General features: G+C 28.3%; 1 protein-coding gene across 2 annotated transcripts in view; it reads right to left on the reverse strand.

The window, feature by feature from the left end:
• The window catches only part of LOC112687435 (sorbin and SH3 domain-containing protein 2), a 53253-nt gene extending 37491 nt beyond the window's left edge, over nucleotides 1-15762 (reverse strand). For both annotated transcript variants that reach the window (XM_025560135.1, XM_025560152.1), the window contains exons 1-2: nucleotides 15492-15762; nucleotides 8103-8199 (exon numbers count right to left, since the gene is read on the reverse strand). In XM_025560135.1, coding sequence (XP_025415920.1) covers nucleotides 8103-8198 — 96 coding nt within the window. In that variant the 5' untranslated portion in view covers nucleotide 8199; nucleotides 15492-15762. The remainder of the gene's footprint in view (nucleotides 1-8102; nucleotides 8200-15491) is intronic.
• Between the last annotated feature and the right edge of the window lie 6 nt (nucleotides 15763-15768).

The following is a 15768-nucleotide window of genomic DNA, read 5'->3' on the forward strand; positions in this document are numbered from 1 at the left end:
GATTACTCTGCAAACCTTTCCTCCCTCTTTAAAATATTCAATATTATCACAATAATATATAACCATATTATGTTAAACCGCTTCGAAACGTCCGTAAACGGTAAATACATGTATAAGAATATTTTTAAAAATATAATTATTAAGTTAAATGAAGTTATCCCATCCAAATTTGTTATATATGATTACCGTGCCAGTATGTCTGCGCACGCTTATGGCTGCTGATATAGCAGATTATGAGTTATTTCATTCCCATTTTAATAAAAGTTTTAATTCTAATCAACCTCATATTTTTAACTAAATCTAAGCGAATTCAATTGGAAAATTACATAAAAATAAATAGAATAAATAAACCATATGGATAAAGAAATTAAAAATAAAAAAAAAAAAATAATAATATTCATGCCAAATATTATATAAAAATATAAAAATAATGAAATATTTATTAATGATTAGTAATAACTAATAAATACTAAAAATATTGCTAATAAATATGGCTCATTTTGGAGATTTTGAAAAAAAATAATTTACTTGATATGAAAAATAAATAGTTATAAACTATACATTTTTTCGGGCGAAATTTACATGCATCTTATTTTACCTGCAATTCATTTCGGGTGAAATTTACCATTTTTGGGTGGAATTTTATGCGCCCGTTGTGAGGTTCATCTGTCCCTGACTATCACAAACTTATCTAATAATTTAAGAAGGAGACGGTCGAATACTGTAAATTAAAATATGTTCAATTGATAAAAAATTAACATCATCAGGACTTAGATAAGACTTATTTTAATATTTGTCATTACAAATATTTTAAAAATATGGTAGAAGTAGAAATATGGTGAAGCCACTGGAAAAACGATTTAATAAAATCGGTTTCCTCAAATCTACCTCTATAGATAAATAGTTATAAAAATGGTCTCATGCTTCAACGATAATATACTTGACCCCACAAAACGTTATGACGCTGCGGCACTTCTATTACGTGTAATAAATTATTTAATTGTACTAAATTAAACATGCACTCATTGCACACTTGCTGCAAAACAATACATGAACTTTATGCAAGTTGCATAATTGTCCATTAATGTTTTAAATGTATGATATCACAACGGAATTATATATACGTTAGTACAAGGAACGTGCGTTGGCCTGTATAGCAATTAAAGAAATATGCAGGATGCCAGGATATAAGGAAAAAGTGACGATTACGTGCGTCCATTGCACTTGTCGTAAATCACGATAAATTATTATAATGATTAAAGTTAAATGATTTTTTTTATCTTTACAGTTATAATGTTAAGCTGAAAACGACAATCAAATATGCGCAGTATTTTTTTTTTACGATACATTATAAAAACGCTTAAATTTAATTATAAATATCAAATTTTGTACCATTAAACAAAGTCCATAAACTTAATATATTCAGAGTAGTAATTATTGTTATTTAATATATAAATGGTTATGGTCACTCCATTTATTCATCTAAAATGTGAATTATTTATTTAAATAAATCTCCTAAAACATATTTTTACGTTCATTCTTAACCGAAAATTATAATAATTAATAAATGATATGTAAACATAATAAAATATCTATATGGCAGTGGTACATAAAATACAAACAAATATTTATTGTATAATGTACAAACTCGTAAATCGTTATATTTATGTTTATAACATCAATATTAACAAACGTCAAACAGTACACAAATAAATAATAGTTATTATAAATTATAAGATATAACATATATAACATATAACATACGCTTCAATAGTTGTTAGGTTCGTCAAAATGTTTAATATAAGACATTATCTCTCTTTAAAAATGAATACAGAAACTTATTGAAAATATATAATACACTGCTATCAGCTTTTATACTTTTTTTTAAAAATCTTATTATTCTTATTAATATTCATTAGTCATTATTGTTTTATTAGTATATTTAAAACTCATAAAATCTTTAAAAAATAACTTTTACCATTATTTTATAGGAAATCTAGAAACAGTTGAATGTTAAATCAAATCTCGGTTTTGTCTTCATCAATATAGTTCTAAATTATAATTAAATATTCTTCTTATGATCCTCACACTTTTTAAAAATTGTATTTTATTATTTTAATATAAAATTACCAAAATAATATGTTAATTTGCATTTATAGCTTATATATAATACTGTATTAGTTCACGTATTGCAGAAGTACAGTAGAATTGTACGAACTAACATATAATGCTACAATTTTACGTGACATACATACATTTCTTGAACGAATTTATTTTTAGCTTGTTTTTAAAAACGAAGGCCTTGTTCTAAAATGTTCTAAAAACATTTTCTTCAGTTAGACAGAATAGTATTTTCAATAGATACAATAAAAATTATAATTAAATACTTGAAATTTAGCGATACTAATTATTGTTACAATTGACCAAATAACAAATTAAGCATATAAAAGATTTAATTTGAGTAAAAACTAAGCACTGTTGTTCTAAATCAGTTAAAATATTTTTTTTTTCAAACCCAAATCATATATTCTTATATATTTATAAAATAGTTAACCTAAGAAAATTAGAGTTATTTGCAAAATTGATGAAAAAGATTGTTTTTTCTTAAATAATTTTTTTTTAATTGAAACGAATAGTTTAGCTAGAATAATAATACACGCATAAAACGATTACAGATGTAACCAGTTCATTGATTTACTGTAATGGTTTAAAACAAATTATTTGTATTATACGGTTGATTATGGGTTTTGGATGAATGGTTTCAAATTTCACCGCTGTGGTTACGCATACACAATTATTTTTTTTTAGGTATTTTTTATCTAATGTTAACCATTAATCATTGACTAATAGGTATACGAGTTAAATGCATTTAAAATACTGACATTTTTTTTTCCGTTCTGCGTAATTGATGCCGTTCCAAAAAATACTTATGTCTTGAGATAATTTTGAGGAACTTATTAATATATCCTTGATATGTGATTAAATAAAATGTTTACATTTATTATACATAAACGGACGTGTAAACTCTAAATAGCACACAGTGTATTTGTACTAACGATGACAGCTATTTACTATGCATATGTATAATCATTTCATATAAAAACTTAGAAATAATTAATTCGTTTATATTAGTATCTTAATCAAAGTGTTTTTATTAATGAGTAATATATTTTTAAACGTTTCTTAATCAATTTAATGTATGGATTATAGAATGAGATAAAAAAAAAATATCTCTGGGGCGATTTTTGAATCTCAATCGAGTATGTAAATATGTACATAAAACTGTTGAAAAAAAACAAATATTTAAAAATTTAATTAACACTTTCTTAACTATTATTTTTACTTTCTATAAAGATATATATATATATATATATATATATATATATATGTATATATTAACATACAAGTTCCGAGTTCTTTCATTAAGATTGAATACGAAATTTTATACACGGATAATGTATAAAATTAAAAATACCGAAAAACAATATTTAATAAAGTACAATAATATAAAAAACTTATCAATCGACTATTTACACGCGGATTTTTTTTTCAATTTATATATTATTACAACGCTAATAGGATAACGTTATTGGTAAATTATGCTGAATTATAAAAATTAATAATTTTATTAGTAATTATAATCAATAATAAAAGTATACAAAAATAAAGTTGCAATTCAAAGTAAGTATAAATTTATTAATTTTTGTTTTTATTTTTTTCGTAAAACTGCAGACTGCGAATAGTATAATATTATTACGAAACACGTAGTACCAGGGCCAATGGCGTATACAAAGGGGGTGTTTGGTAGATATGACACCCCCTTGAGCCGTATCATATATTACATTATTATAGGAATATAGGTAAATCGATAATACAATATGAAATATAAAATAATGCACAATACTAATTACATATATACAGGTTAAAATTATCGCAATTGCCACAATACGTGACGAAAATTATTCATTTACGTTTTCGTGCAACACAAAACGTTTAATAATAATAGGTATTGTAGCATCGAATACTGATATTCGAATAGTCAAATATTCGGATGATTTATGGTAAAGCTATCCGAATTCGAATATACATTACATCTCTATTACAGACATTATGTATACATATTAATTAATTAAAATAAAAGTTTTAGTTTGTACGTATTATATATAATATTTAATAATTATAATTAACACCCCCCTTCAGAAAATCCTAGCTACACCACTGACCAGGGCTGAATCAATGGAAGGACTGGGAAGCTATAGTCCCAGACTGCCAGTTGAAAGGGACCATAATGTGTTTTATAATCTTTGCCTAATAAATGCAAAGTACTGTTTTATCAATTAATCGTGACGATACTACAATATAAAAATATATTAAACCATTTTAAATAAATTTCTATTAGAAATTACTAAATCCAAATAAAAAAATTTAATTTGTTTTGGATAAAAGTGCCTCATAAAAATGAATAGCCTCCTATACATTAAGACCATAATCTGGTCATGTGTAGTATATTATAATATTCAGCAATCATAGGTATACGAGGGTACATAACAAACGTTTTGCATACATACTGCTCATATCTTAATAGTGTTCCAAGATCTTATAAACGACTGATTTTTAAAATTTTTTTTAAATTTTATTATATTTTTAATAACTCAGTCACTTTTAACGCAAAACAAAGTAGTGGTTTTTTTTTTTTAAGACATACAGCGGCTATGTATATGTATGCGTGTATATAATATGCGTATCGCAAGCATACTGCGCATTTTCGACAAATGACGAGAGCCTGCAGTGTTGAATAACAAAATAACAGTATTATTGTCATGCAATAGGACTATATTGTTGCTTGTGTTGTGTGCCGATAGAGGGGATGAAAAATGTGACCGAAAACCTCGAGTGGTCGGTATAATAGAGAGGGGGGTAGGCATGTGTTTGTCGTCGAAAATCTTAGCGTTGGCTCTGCATTCTGTTGTTCCTGCGCGTGTTCACCGTTTACCATATTATTGGTGCTACAGTACTTGGACCGAATTCACGATGACTTGATCGTATGTGCCATCCAGAGGCGTGGATTATTGCGACAGGATTATTTGCAAGGGACAAAGATTCATTTTTGGTACCCACCCACCCTTAAAAAATTGATAATGTCTCTTTGTTTATATTTAACAGGAATTCTCAATTTCTATTAGTACATAAGTAATAACTGAATAACTGGTACCCGACCGAGTTTACTGTACATAATAATTTATAGCATAAAAAATGTTATTAATAGGCCAATGCCAACTTCCCATTACCACCAGAATGTATTACTAGGGGCGACGGCCCGAAAAATAACTGCTTCGACACGTCACCACTGCTCGTATTTACTATTGGCCATTGGTTAACAATACATCTTAAATTTGTTACTGATCGTTAGAAAAATAAAAATACGTGGCAGATCAATTCAATGCAGGAGGACCACTCCTTCAATATTTGACACGGGCAATTGTTCGTTTTGGTCCTATATTCGCCACACCACTGTGTGCGTCACAATTAAAAAGAACTTCTGCTCTTATTATAACCATATGGTTTACATAATATGATAATAAATTATTAATAAATCAATACAGTGGAACCTCGATTATCCGGGGTAATGATGGTGAGGGGGTCACACGGATAAATGAAAATCACGGTTAATCGAGACTTTTTATAATAATGACATTTTTTATTTAATTTTAATTAGAAATACATAGGTACAATTTTATAGTAATGAAATTTTAAAAATTTGATTCAATTATAATTAGAAATATACATAATATACATACAATAATTTTATACAAGTTATTAGGGCTTAAAATATGAAGTTATCAGTCTTTGTTTTTTTTAGTTTAAAATAATTTTCCTTACTTCACTTCTGATTTTTCTTAAGCCAATAACGTTGGCTTAACCACACGTTACGTTCGGCGATGGGAGGAAAAAAGCAAACTGAAGGTGATTCGATAAATATAATAATCGATGTACATATAATATTGCTTATCTTCATATTATTATCGTCAAAAATGTCATTAATATAATTGTCAATATCGTGTATTATGTAATATAAAATGTTCGATTATAACTACATATATATCTACAGTCCATACTTATTTTTAAATTTTTTGAAGAGTGAGCACGGTTAATCGCAAACACAGATAATCGAGTCACGGATAATCGAGGTTCTACTGTATTATCATGTACGTACCGACGCAGTTTCTTACGGAGCTGCGACAACGTGTTTCGTTTTCTCGGTATGCCACACCGCGCACCTATCATTGCCTAATGCCAGTGACGGCGGCGGCGGCGGCGGTGATGTGCACAAGCAAAATATCTTCCTCCGATCTATAAATAGCGCGGCCGCCGCCGGTGTTCTTCCCGTAAAATAATATTAACACAATCCTAACCTATTGGCGGCGATGGTCTGTGGGTGATGGCCGGTTTGAATGCACATTATAAACGTTATACTCGCGAAAACTGGGACCGAGGCCAACGCGCGGGTACATACCACAACCACATTGGTATACACCAAAATGGTTAGTGCTCGAATTGCAGAGAAAATAAATAAACATAATTTCTCCAAATCGGGGGGGGGGGGGGGAGAGAAAGGAGGCTTGGAAAAAATAAACGTTCCCCGCAGTAAACATTTACACCATTTTCAAATACTTCCTTTGATGGTCTATTTCATAAAACCGTTATGGAAAAAAAAAAAAAAATCAACGATAGTTTAAACTTTAAACGAAGGCGAAAGTTCTCATATTCGACTCGATTACGTTTTTAAACTGAATACGATTTGAAAAAGTGCTGAATGGTTTCGCTGGAAAATTTCGCAATCACTAAACAAGGTAAATTCTGGGATGAGTATTGCCCATCCGATAACAGTCTAGCACCCTTTCGGTAAAAATCTGTGCAACAAATTTGTCTTCAAATATTATCATCAACTTATTACTTTTAATAAAAGGATAATTCGATGTGTCTACTTTTCGGCGTATAAATACAATGGAACTTGAATAACGAACAAATGTACGTATATATCTACAAATATTTGATTTTCTCTATTGACGTTCATGTTAAATTATTACAAAATATGATTAACATTATATAATTACCGTTATCGGTTATAACTCATAGGTTTGACTATTAAGCGGTTGCTAAATAAAAACACTATCATCTGATTTCGACTCTTATGATTACTATATTAATATAGTAGTAGTAGTATATTAGTATAGTATAGTTGTATTATTATATTACGAGTTATTATTTTTATAAAACTCGTCAAAATATAGAATTATTTAATTATTTTTTTTCTAATATATCATCATAAATGAAGACCCAATGAGCACTGAGTACATGAAAAATTACATATAATTCCCTTTGGTTTTTTTTCATAAATGAATTTAAGATCACGTTGACACGCGGATACGTATGAGTTCTTCCTATAACGGGTCGATTAACTTTCAAAAATAATAATTTACACATCGGTCATCAACGACTTGTTTTGGCGGCGTCAGCTGTATACGATTGAGAATAATCTATAAACAAACAACTGTCAGCCATAAACAACGATAATGTATTCCATTATACAAAGAGTGTTTTGAAACCAGCCCTCCTCCCCGGAAGTCTGAGTGAAAAAAAACTATTTACATTTGCAATGAAAATGATCAAAAACAAAAACGAAAGACCAAACGAAGAAATGTTTAAGCGCAGGACCCATATTTCATCAACTAATTACGCCTAATATTTTTAAAACTATGTTTTATTTTTAGTATCATGTGCAGTCGTTTAAATCGTACAAAACTTTACGGTACAGTAATACACGAATCAACGGCAAATTATAAAATTCCTTTATCACTTTTAACAATCTTAAAATATTCGTACAAAACAGTTGAAAGTCCTCGTTTTTAACATAAATATTTGTTTGAATAAAAAGCTAAATATCATTTGAGAGCATATTAATATTAACTATCTACTAGTCCACAACATTCATCTTCACATTAAGTTTATGAATTTTACTTCAAGATCCATTAGTATAACAATTATTTTCAACTATGATTATTGATTAATTGATCGATAAAAATTAAAAAGTAAAATATTACCCTTGATATTTTCAAAGGTGATCCTGTATTTTTTCCACCAGTCATTCTGAATCCCCACGGCGGTCCTTCTTTCAAAATGATAACTTTATCGGGCATCCTATAACATATGAACATAATATATTGTTAAATTGTATGTTATTATAAGTACATAATTCAAATTCACCAATTTGTAACAAGATCAAATTATTTAAAACAAATAAAATAAATAATAAATTGTATAGTAACATGTTAAAATATAGGTTTCGTAATATAAAAGGATTTTAAATACACAAATAACTTTTAGTTTTATTATGTTGATTTAATATAAAATCAATTATAAAATATTATAAAATGAACCATAAACTATAAAACAATAAAAAATAAAAATTTGATGTTTATACAATTTAGATAATTAATTTCAACTTATTTTCTAAACATTGAAGTAGGTACCTAGAATTAGAATTAATAATTAAATTCAATATTGAGTAAAACATATTTATAAAAAACAGTGATAACATTAAGATTTTTAAAAAGTACGATGTAATCTTATCCATATGTATTCAGTATTATTTGTGTTAACTGTACAAATGATAAATCTAATTTATCATGTTAAGTACCCACTCGAAATTAAATATATTTTACAAAACGATGTAGTTACAAAGCAAAAATGTTATTACAAACTACATTAACCCTGTAATTTACATTGTTGATGGTTATGATATTGTTAAAAAAATTATTGTTGATAATTATATCGTATATCACAAGATATTTTATTATAAATCATGGCTGGTTTTTTAAAATGAGTAAACAATGTTTACAAAACCTATTCCTGAATAATTTAAACTAATCTCAAAATAATAATCCTAGTTTTCTAGTTAATTGGCAGTTTAAACATAACTACATTAAAATAGAATACATAGATTTTATTTTATACTTGATAATTTAACTCTACAAATTATTAATATTGTTTATTAATTTTTTTATGAACTTGAATATACTCTTTTTTTTTATAAATTAGAATAGTAATATTATAAATATATACATGAATAGATTTCACAATAATTAAGAAAAAAACATTAAACCACCAAAGAAAATATGTACATCTAAAAAAATGTATACAATTTATTAATATTATTTTTTATTTAATTTAAATATTTGTAGACTCTCAGTATCTATACGTATGTAAATTAATTTGGCAAATATGAATTATTTCACATTCGACTTGCATAAACTTATATACATTAAATATCATTATTAATAGTTTTCATTATTCTTCTTTTTTTTATATGTAGTTAAATTGTCCAAGGTCGTCTGGTTTTTTAAACTATTTTTGATCTACGCAGAAACGTATATTATTAACTATAAATCAAGTATCATTTTAAATAATAAATTATGAAAATTCTACGCAGCGAAATGTATTATTATTACCTACTAGGTATTAAATTTTGTTAAACCATTTTTTACTAATATTAATAGGATAGGATTACTAGTCTAAAATAGAGACATCTATAAAAAAATCTAACTGAGAAAAATCTGTATTTTCGTTACAAAATACAATTATACATATAAATAAATGTGTTTTTTTTTTTATTATTATTATTATTATTTTTACACCCGTGGCGACAATTGCCATTGGTAAATAAATGTGTTTTTTTTTTCATTAGTTTTAGATATTTATTAATAATAAACACGCGTAATTTAACCGGTTCGTATTTGTTAGTTCCATAATCGGTGTAATTTACCCATTACATAAGCCCACAGTGAAATTTGCAAATCTATGGAAGTTTTTTTTTTTTGTTATTTACTTGCAAGTAGTTTGAACATATGCATTGGAGATAGTAAAATAGATTACAATGTAGACTAATAAATTTCCAAAACATAAGGATGTTTAGGCTTTACTTTTGTAATTAAATATTAATATATTTCCAATAATTATTCATTAAAATCCAATGAATAAATATAAAATTATTCTAAATACATATTTAAACATGAAACATTCGAATAAGTTGCATAAATAGTATATTATAATTGATGCTTGGCCTTATAATTATTTTGCTAAGAATGAGAAATGTAACAAAATTATAGGCATCATTCAGAATTGTTCTTTTTATTTTATTTATTTATTTTTTCTTTTTTTTTTAATGAAAATGTTCTGATGCATTTTATATAATGATAATGCTACTATAATAATCGGTCAGTTGGTCAATTAAAAATTATTATTCTTTAAAATAATACTACATATACAATCAATGTAATCATTATATTTTGTGAATGTTTAATCTAATACTTATTAATATTTTTTAATATACATGTGTGAACTATTAATAAAAAAAAGTTAACTTTAATACTATAAAGAAAAATTTACCATATAAATGTAGTTTAATATTAAAAATAACGCGACCTTTTAAAATTATATCACTGACCTTTTTATGTTATCAAAATCCCCAGACACAAGGCATTCTAATTTCATGGAAATAATGAAATGGCTTATTATGTAATGTGTTTGTTCGTGTACATTCAAAACTATAAACATTTTACTCTCCGTCTACTAAAAATAATAAAGTATGAATAAAAAAGTAATGTATCTACAAATATATATGAGTGCTTTATAGGTATTGATCAATAACGATGGTTAATAGTGTAATATTTTGTAATAATTATTTATCAATTGTTTTTAACTAAATACAAGTAAAAAAAAAAAAAAAAAAAATTAAATATCAAATGACAAATTATATTGCAGATTTAAAAACCAAGTATATGAGTTTCATAATGAAGGTCACTTTTTTTATAATAAGACAATTTCTTTTTTCTTTATTATTAACAAAAGTTATTAAATAATAATGTATGAATATTTTTGTGAAGTAACACTGCGACATTAGTTAAATTTAAAATATATTAAGCTATATACTATTATCATACCAATTATAGTATAATAGTTTTGTTTTGTTGTTGTCTGTTTACAATTAGCACAAACGTTAACGTGGTTCGAGTTTCAAAAACGTTTATATTATATTATTTTATTGTTTATTGTTATTTTATTTCATTTTAATGTTTTTTAGAACGGTAATAATGGAATAGTTATTTAAATTACAAAAAATCGTGTTTTTATAAAATATTTTAGGTAATTATGAGTATACAACGCCTCGTATATAAGTACAGTATATAAAAATATTTTTAAGAATATTTTAAACTTGTATGGATTCATTATTATACATATTTACACCAATACTTAAATATAAAAGACGTTATAAATATGCAAACATTTGATTTTTTCAAATACTGGTGTATAACTCGTATAGCATTCATTTTTATTGACTCGAATTTTAATTAAACTGTCGAACTCCTCTAGTCTTCCATAGTCCGATTCAAACTCACGTTTCTAGCGTTCGCGGGAAAAGTCATTGGAATAGATACGTGCGGTATTCATTAATCATAAATTGTTCCTTTACAATGACCATCACTTTTCAAAATATTAATTTTATGATGTCTCTTTGAGCATTTCTTTGTATAATTTGGAACCCATAAAAGTCGAAAACCGTAATCGGAATCCATAACTGTGAAACTGTGAAGGTTGCTCGCCAGAGCCACAATAATAATATTGGTTATCCACAATTTGATCAATACCTCGTATAATTGTACAAAAAAAAAAAAAAAAAAAAGACAAAAAGCGAAAGAAAAGGACAAAAACGTACGAAAACTACTACTTTTTTATTATATCATTTGTACGCAATCGGGTAACAGGGTTTTAAGTGGTAAAAAAGGGCCAGAGGACACTAATCTGTTTATTATTCTCAACTTTCCATATAGTTCTATACAATTACTAGATAAATAATTATAAATAGGTTATATATCATATGATGTGGTGTTAAAGAACAATTTTATTCACAAAATATTCATATGCTGTAAAAATGTACGAACTTGTAAATTGTTTACTTATTGTTTTAAATAACAGATTATAAATATACATTAATTAATAAAATCTGTTATTTAAGACAATAAGTAAGCAATTTACAAGTTCATACATTTTTACAGCACATGAATATTCTGTAAAGAAAATTGTTCTCTAACAACATCTCATATATATATTAATAAAACAAAACAAATTTAAAAACGTATACATAAATATATATATATATATATATAGCTAAATAATTTACAATTTTTATTTAATATATGTTAGTTTTGTTTGCAGAACACTGTTTAACACCAAGTGACATCAACTAAATTACAAAGCCAATTTTTCTACTGTTTTATTGTGTACGATTATTTTTAACAAGCAGTCGAGCGTTTCAGTATACTTTTCGGAAAAATGTTTAAGGGGACGCTTTCAAAGTGCTGTGCACGAGTCCGGCGGACTGAGTCCCCTTGCTTCCTCTTCACTTTAAAGCCTGCCGGGTAAGTTACACTTTTCCGTTCGAATGTGAATTTTCTTCAGATCGTCATCAACGTCACACCAACCATAATATTGAAACGTGAACTCGCCCTGCTCGGACGCAATCAACTGTGAGTAAACTTAGAAATAATTGTTCTCTACTCCGTAATTAATCCGGTCCATGCGTACTCGCAGCATTCGTTATTATTGCATTATCATTTACATTATGCGCAACGATGTATTCGTAACGGACGGTTATTAATCAACCGCACTGCGCGGCCAAGTAATATTTATTAAACAATGAACAATTAGGGGCTAATGTCGCAATCGTCCATTAGCAGTAGTACCGTGAAGATCGTTGAGTCAACAAGATTCCGCGGCAGTGGCGCCGTATGTATCATACGACAATGCGTAAAAATAAAATCTGAGTAATGCTGAGTATATTAAATTATAATTTTGAAACAGTCTTATATCCAAAATCCAAATCGCTATAGTTTCTACATCATAGTACCAGTGTACCCTTGTTCACCACGGGACCACCTCCCCTAAATTAGGTATTGCATCCGTATTACTCACACATAGGGATTGGCGCCACTGTTCCGCGACGCGTTTTCGTAGCCACTCCGATGCGTAGTCGAGGAAAATCTGAGGGAACGTCAACGCATTCAACGTACGCCAAAAACCGAGACACGACGGCGTACAGGAACAGATCCAGTTGGGGGTGGGTCATAATTACACCAGTCCGGATCTAAGGGTTTCTACACTTGGGTAAAGACATAAAAATACTCCCTCTTCTTGTTAGATAACATTTTTTCCGCATAATTTTAAGAAATATAAACAATAAATTACGTCCGTATTTTACTTTATTTATGTGTTGCATCCACTTATTGAAATCTCCAATTTCATGAAATGGATATCCACTTCATGAAATTTATCCATTTAGAGGAATTTACGTTTTTTTACATTATATGGATAATTTTTCGATTTTTTCATGAAGCGGATAAAAGTTATTTTAATCACATTGTGAAATATTTGATTTTTAAAATGAACTTACAATTCATTTGCGCACAAAAACATTTTTCCAATTTTTTCATACATTATGAATTTAGTAATTAATTGTAGACACGTCAGACACACATCAGTGAGAGTAATTCTGTTTATTTGTCAAAAATCATAATTTAAAGATTTAAAAAAAAGGTACTAATTTTGTATTACTTAATATTTTCGTCGCTTTCTGTAGGCTTATACCAAAAACGTTTGCCCTACAAATTTAAACACTGTATATTTGGTAAGTAAATAATATTCTCGACGAGATTACTTGCATATGTAGATAAAAAATATAAATATATACATTTACCTATTATATTTTATTTTTATGATTACATTTTTACGTTTTAATTTTAGCAGCTTCAATATCCTTTATCATGTATATTTGTTATTCTTTACTTAACGGTACTTTCTTCGGCTTTGTAATGTAATATTCTAGTAACTTCTCATAAAATAATAATTTTTCCAAGTTAAATAATATTATTTAGTACACAGCTACTAAAGAATAAATGATGTACAACAAAGTATTATCAAATAGTATAGGCTACTATGTGTGCATTAATTTTAAATTGTTTGGTAAAATGTTATCAAATAATTATCTTAATAATTAAAAAATTGGTTTACACAACGCATGTGTTACAAATTATTTACTTCAAATGGGTAGATCATAATATATTTTATAGTCAGTGAGTATACTATCTGTGCAATAATGATTAATGATTTGATAAATCTTCAAATCAAATTACCTGATCAACTGATAAGTCAGTTCATACAATCTATAAGTTACAAATTATCTACCTCAAACAACTTAAATTTCTACCTCGCAATTACCAAGTACCACAGATACATAGATCATATCATAAAAATCCAATGCTAATTTTAAATAATAATAAATAATACAATTTATAATAACAAACATTATTTAAGCGAAATATAGAAATAAAATCGTCATTTATACTGTTCAATTTTATATCAAATCTTAAAATTTATCAACAAATCAATTATTACACAATGTGCATAGTATTAATTTTGTCCGCTTCATAAAAACGTCGAACAATTTTCTGTATAGTGTTAAGAAACGTCGATTTCTCTAAATGGATATATTTCATGAAGTGGATGTCCACTTCATGAAACGAGCGATTTTCACTAAGTGGATACGACATATACATATGCTACAATAAGCTATTGATTTAGAAGACAGTCTATAATTTATAATGAATTCGGTAATTTTATTATGTATCGCCTTTCTTCAACGACGACGTTTCATAGTCATGCCATTGTCGTTCATCGAATTTAACAATTTAAATATAATTTAATACCTGTCAATCATTGGTTGAACATTTATAATTTTAATTGCCACTTTGATTACTAAAATTTTTATAAATTTTATTGAATACAATTTTTTCTAAATGTAATTAATTTTTTGTCCCAAATATATGCCTTAAATAATTGAGATAATTTTACGACCCGGTTTGAATCCCCTCCCCCCTAGTATATCTGGACCTATAATTATAATATTATACTATTATAACTATAGGTATACACGATTTCTTATACGAGATGCAAGCGCACAGGCAATAGGGATTTTAGGGACTTAAACCCCCCCCCCCTGAAATGTTTTTATATAGTAGTAGCAGTTTATATATGTTGGATAAGTATGAAAATATATAATCTAAACCTCGCCTCACGACAAATTTTTTTGTGAACGCGCCTGACGGGATGAATTCGTGTACTTAATTTATATAGCATTTCAACTTGCAACCCCCTCCACACACACACACACACTCTCACAGAGACACACACAACCGGGTGATCGGTCCGGATCCGTGCTGGTGTTCGAACAGTTCACGCGCATCTGTGACCATCGCATCACGCACGTACATCAATCACAATAACGGTGCGGCGGTCATCGTGCATGCGAATCGGAACAGGAATCTAAAACGTACTGCACCGTGCTGTGCACAGTTGTGCGTAATCGTGCGTGTACTTACCCCGGAACTTCCGGACGGCGCGTGTTGTTGCGGACGCGGAAGAAGGCCACCCGGCACGGACTACTGACCGACTGCACGCGGCCTCCGACGACGACGACGACGACGACGACGACCCCGTTCTACTGCGCCCGTAGTATATTTGATCGGTACAGCGCTACGACGACGATATTAGAAGCGGTGCACGCGCGTAGCTGACCGTTTGGCGATCGGCCCCGGTTGGCGGACGAAAGGCACGCGCGGTGAACACTGCGACGCGCAAACACCCGTGTTCCTTCGG

This window comes from Sipha flava, unplaced genomic scaffold (assembly GCF_003268045.1).
Source record: "Sipha flava isolate LNK unplaced genomic scaffold, YSA_version1 34_pilon_pilon, whole genome shotgun sequence".
NCBI classification, from domain to species: Eukaryota; Metazoa; Arthropoda; class Insecta; order Hemiptera; family Aphididae; genus Sipha; species Sipha flava.